This window comes from Calypte anna, chromosome 4A, assembly GCF_003957555.1.
Source record: "Calypte anna isolate BGI_N300 chromosome 4A, bCalAnn1_v1.p, whole genome shotgun sequence".
NCBI lineage: Eukaryota > Metazoa > Chordata > Aves > Apodiformes > Trochilidae > Calypte > Calypte anna.
The window spans coordinates 26,432,533-26,438,532 of record NC_044248.1 but is presented as its reverse complement, the minus strand read 5'-3'; the positions used below and the strand labels follow the sequence as shown (position 1 = coordinate 26,438,532).

General features: G+C 33.7%; 1 protein-coding gene across 1 annotated transcript in view; it reads right to left on the bottom strand.

The window, feature by feature from the left end:
* Window positions 1–355: 355 nt before the first annotated feature.
* Window positions 356–6,000, bottom strand: part of GPM6A (glycoprotein M6A) — a 107,156-nt gene continuing 101,511 nt past the window's right edge. The window contains exon 7 of the mRNA XM_008502519.2: window positions 356–1,121. Coding sequence (XP_008500741.1) covers window positions 969–1,121 — 153 coding nt within the window. The 3' untranslated portion in view covers window positions 356–968. The remainder of the gene's footprint in view (window positions 1,122–6,000) is intronic.

Genomic DNA, 6,000 nt, shown 5'->3' with positions numbered 1-6,000 from the left:
AACAGCTCCAATTTAGCATAACCATCATTGAATTAAAGAGAGTTCATTCTGTAAAAAACTATGGATAACTATATCACTTAATTAACAATTGTCTATATACCATAACTCTTTAACAGATAGCCGTGGTATGGAATTCCTTCAAAAGGCAAGTGGCCATGCATTGTTAGCACCACGGTCTGCATGCTCACAATACAAACAGGAATTATCACCCATGAAACTGGAACAAGAGAATATTCTTTAAAAACATCAATAGTAGTACAATGTTAACAAAGATAAGAAGCACTTTTTTCTTTTTTTTTTCCATTTTCTCTTTTTTCTCTTTTTTTAATTTTTCTTTTTTTTTTTCATTTTTCTTTTTTTTTTTTCTTTTTTTACCCACTATTACAAATTTAGAAATTGCACCTTTGATTGTTTAAAACGTTCCTAGGACCTTCACTCAAGTTGGTCAGGGTCCATCTGGCAAGTTTTCCAAATATAAAGGAAAGTCATCAGAGTGTTTTCTTTATATATTGTACATCATGTACAATGGTCCCTTTGAAGTATACCTGTAGTTAAAGTAGTAATTTAACTCAAAACTAAAAAGTATAAAAAGCTACTTTTTTCCAAAAACATATAAGAAACAATGCAAAAGGTGTTATGTGTAACACATACAAAGTGATTAAAAAAATCAAACACATATTTGTATTTGACAATAGTTTAGTATCTTTGATCTATCAGAACTAATTAGCTTAAAAGGATTCAGGAAAGGCTATCGAGGAGCTTTGTGTTAGAGAACGGTCACACAAAGTAAGAACTAATTAAGAAACCAAGTGCTAGACAACGAAGAATTGTACATGGGTGATATGTAAGTCACCCAAACTATCTTTTGTGAGAAGCACTTTCAATTTATTTTTTATTTTTTAATGGTTGGATGGTCTTTAGTTAAACAACAAAGCATTCACGTGTTAGAAAGTAAGACAAGGTTTCTTTTATGTGTAAGCATTGAGCCGCTCTTTAGAGCGAGTAGAATGAATATCATGAAGCTCTTGTTCTTCCTTTGATTTAATATCCTCATATTTTTGCATTCTGCAAGCATCTTTCACATAGGCCCAGTTGGCTGACAAGACCATGAGATAATGGACCTGTAAAAGAGGTGACAAGGAGTTAGGAACCAACAGAGCTAGTTAGAATAGAGCAGCTTCAGACTTGAAAGACAAAGACTGGGTATTCATCAGAAGGAACTAAGTATTGTTAAATCAAGTAGTAGTACAGAAACACAAAGTTCAAGATTGACCTTCATTAATCTTCAGATTACTCAGCTCACAGCTGTTACTGTTATTCTGGCTAGCAATTGGCAGGAATAGCTATTGAAAAATTAAAAGAAGTGTGAAAATTAAAATTAAAACAGAATTAATAGAACTTGCTTTACCAGTGCAACTAATCTGCAAATCTACATGGAAAAATGTCTTCTGATTATTTCTTGTAGACTTTTCTCCATTGAATCACTATTTGTTAAAGTAGTTGCTTAAGATAGAAATATGTTGTACATATATCCATAGTCTTATGATTAGACATCTAATACAATTACTGAAATATCAGCTTTTTCTTTATTGTTAAAGTCAGAATTAACTTTCCTATTAGCCATGATTTCTTTATTTCTTTCATCCACAACTTGACTGTCTCAAAACTAGCTAGCTGGGGAAAAAATTATCAAAAATCAAAGAATATATTCAGCTGGGCCAAATGTGACAAAAAAGTTTAAAAAAAAAATGAGGTCTTAAAAAGGCACACCCGTCACCATTTAATTTCTTTTTTTCATTTCAATTATATTAGTGATATCACTTTTTTTTAATGTAATCCTTAAAAATGCATAGAAAAAAAAAAAGTATTTATATGACCTTTAAAAGACAACTTCAATACACACATTTACACTGTAAGGTCTGCTGCTGCTTCTTATTAGAGCAACAAACTACTGTTGTGTCCATTTCAGCCTCTCAGCTCTTTTAGGATATTTGCAGATATTGAAAGCTTTTCTCTTGAAGGTGGACCTCAAAAAACCCACCTTCAGTCTGCTGGATCTGCTTGCAAACATCCTCTGACCTCAAAAAAATCACCTCCTTAAAAACTTGTCCTCCTCTCATCTTTGCTTTGCTGTCAATTCATCCAGAAAATACAAATTTTCAATAACAGTATCCAAACAGTTTATTCTGGATTCTGGATATTTATTCCTCCCCTAGCAGGCTATCAGATACTTTTTGATGAAAGCATCTCTTATATTTGTGTTGATCAACTGCCTCAGAGGCCACAGATAATCACCTAAAATCAAAATAACTCCATGAGTCCCTAAAAAGTCAAGAAAATGGGATTCAATTAATGGAAAGTAGAACAGAGTAATCATAAAACTACCTTGAAACTGGACTGCTGTAGATAATCTCAGAGTATCTGAGAGTGTCTTAGATTCACAGTAAATTAACAGAACTAATTTAGTGTGTTCTTTTTTTTTGGAAATGCCAGTATTGCCTTTTTCCACAAATCTTTTGTGCCAATAGTTACTCTATAATGCAGCTCAATGTACATTTCTTAATCTGGATAATTATGATCAAGGAAAGCATTCTGAAAAAAAAACCTTCAAAGGACCAAATATTTTTGATGTCTTTTTTGTCCTGGTAGTTCATGGCAAGCTTTCACCCACTTAATCCCTACTTGAGGAATACAGTCCGAGTTGAGGAGCCATAAAATGGGAGAAGTGTTCAGAGAATCTCTCCTCTGTGAAAAAGGCCACAGATAGTAGTATTTCTACATACCTCTTATTTCTTAATATCTATGGTAGAAAAATAATAGCACAGCCTGTGATGACAGTGCAAGTGCTGGAGATGGCAGCATGTACTGTGCTACTCCAGGACACTTTCTGGTCATAAATTAGAACAAAAGAAAAAACCACCTTGTATCTAACTGTCTTGTTCCAAAAGGTTTCACAATGAATATTTTCTGGTCAGGCATTTCCAGATCAAATAAAAGACTACACTGCTGAATAACCATTCTGCTGAACGAAATGCCTTAAATTTCCTTCACAGTAAAACTTGAGAAAAATAAAAAAAAAAAAAAAAACAGGCTGGTAATCTTAATGATTCTGTCATCTCAGACAATTACAATTTACATCCAAAGAAAACGCCAGTGCTGGTCCTTTAAGGGTAAGATTTCAATTCCAAAATACAAACAGAACCTGAAATAGAGGTTAGACATGACAGTCCTGGAAGCAGGGAGTATCCGAGCAATGTACTCATATTTTCCTCATCTTTTTAAACACATGTCCCAGAAAACCACGTAATGAAGAATATGTGGTGAAAATGGAACCACATAGGCACATTTCTTATCCACACAAAATATTTCATAACTACAATGTAAGAGGCAAATTTAAAACTTGCAAGACAAATATCTTGCAGTTTCACTAGGAATTTTTCTTCTACTAAAGAAACAGACTATTCAGAAGGTACATTTTCCACAGTCTGACCTATATTAAACTCCCATTCTTCATCCATCTCTTCCTTAAAAAGTTACAGAAAGAAAATTCTGGAATAACTGTTGAAAACTCTTTGAATTCACATTCACAATAAGCAAGATGATTTTCTTCCAAACAACTACCATAGCTTACATAATGAATTTCGTCTCATACAAATCCATGTTATACAATGGCAAATACGTTTAACAGTCCCACCACCTTCTGGTTTGGGTTTTTTTGTTTAGCACCAGGTTCCTAGATAACATTGTCACACTAAGGAGGTCATCTCTAAGTGTCTGTCTAATTGCATTTCACACTTCCATGACCTGAATAGCCTGAAGCCAGTGGGGCCCTGTCAAGGCTTATTGAAACTGAAGCAGGGCAGCTCCCACAGTCTGCCTCAGGATGGTTCAATTACAGGCATATGCAAAACAGCATAGGGTCTTTCCATACTCTAGGAAATATTCTTGCTTAGTTTTCTTCTTGAATTGAAAATATGCTTTAATCTTTCTAAATTGAAAAAATGCATCTAGGCTAAGAAAGTTTTTTGCTTTCTTTGGGTTTTTTTTCCTTTCGCTTTGTTCCCCTTTTGTTTTGGGGCATGTCATTATCCTAGCAGACGCCTAAATAACTTTTATTCTCCCCTTACAGGCATCTAATATCCTGCAAAAGAGCCTAATAATATTAGGGTTGAGGAACTAGACAACTTATACCTTTCCTTTTCCTTATTTTGGGAGAACGCATTGCATCTCCATCTTACAGGACATCTGTGAAAGTTCAGGCAGATGAATACTGCTCACATGGTCATTTTGAGAAGGGAAACTCTACCCAAACATTCAGTTTTGCTGTAGTGGTTTTGGGAAAATATCACAGGCAGGAGGCTTACTAACCTTACACTAAATCTTTTGGGAGGGTAAAGTTTACACTTAGGCAACTCAGTGTCTTCTGGTTTTATCTGACAAAATAAAACTAACATGTTTAATATACTTTAATGCTCATTTCTGTATCCATTTATTGTCCACTTAGACACAAGAAAGAACATCAATGTTCAGAATAATACATATTTCAGATTCAGTATGATTCAAAATCCTGTCTATTTTTTATGTGCTCAAGACTCACAAAAAGCATCAACAACATGAATAATTCTATCAGGCTTTTTTTTCATCTCAGGCTGAAGTCTAAGAAACAATGTGACTTAAATGGCTCTACACATTTTGTTCTTCCACCCTAGCCCACTGCTGATACTTCACCACCTTCTACTAATTTTAGTGTAGCATTTGATGAAAACAAATGCTTTCCTCTTTCTAAATGAGATGCTTAGGATCCAAAATTCACATAAACTTCTTTGTCCTTGGGAAAACAAACTCCCTTAAAAAAATAAAACACTTAAATAACTGCTTGTCCAATCGCAAAAATCTGAGCTTTCCCTCATATTCTGTTGCCAGACCTTGGTGTAGTGTTTCAAGTGTGAAGCACATTGCTCAGCCTGTAAACGTCGGCTGGTATAACATTTTTTCAATTTACTGTCACTGAAGAGGGGAACACACTAGTCTTCATCAAAATGACAAAAGTAGGTTAAAACCAGACAGTTTTGTTACAAAATTGAAATATAGACAATGCAGCTGCATTTTCCAGAATTTTAATGTTACACAATTTACTAGCACTTAGATCCTTATCTTATCTTTCTGTTGAAACAGGCAGTGTTACCATTTTTTCTCTGTGCAGTCAGAGAATCCAATAAAAACATACTTGGGTATGGGTAACCTTTCCTAAATATGGGAATAAATGTAAGCCATCAAAGTGAATTCCTCATGGATTAGTGCTTGGTATAATGCATTTATGGAATCTTTGATATGGTACTCTGAGCTTTGAAGGTTTTTTTTAAACTTCATTGAAATATCATGCATTTAAACTATGTGGCTCAATGCATCTACTTAATTTGCTTCCACTAAAGATGTTTTTGGTTTTGCTGAAGATCTTGTGGTGGCTATTCTGATTCAAAACTCTTCTTTAAAATGCAGAATTGTTATGTGAATACATTAGCATTTGATAACTATTACTGAATATACTCAAAACATTAGTGCACTGGAGAACTAATCATATTTTGGATGTACTTTTTAAACACTAATATATATATTATAGTAATTACATCACCAGACAGTAGAAAAGCCTCCTTTTGGAACATTAATTAAATTATAAATAGATATTATATTCTACTCTACTATTGTACTTCTTATTTTTGGTTTGGAAAAAAAATAACATTGAAAATGTGTATTTTTCACTCAACTATGTCTGCTTTGTTGGTGGGGCATCATGTAATACTGAAACAATGGCAGAGAAGAACAAAAAGAAATCACTAATATTCATTGATTATTCCCTGATTACTTTCTTTTATAAATGTAATAATTTTCTTGTGGAATGCATCAGTACCAAGTAATAGTCATTTTTCTTTTCCCATTCCAGTGTGTATCATGCAGACCTACACTGGCATGGAATCACTGTTCTAAAAATATCTTTTTGTT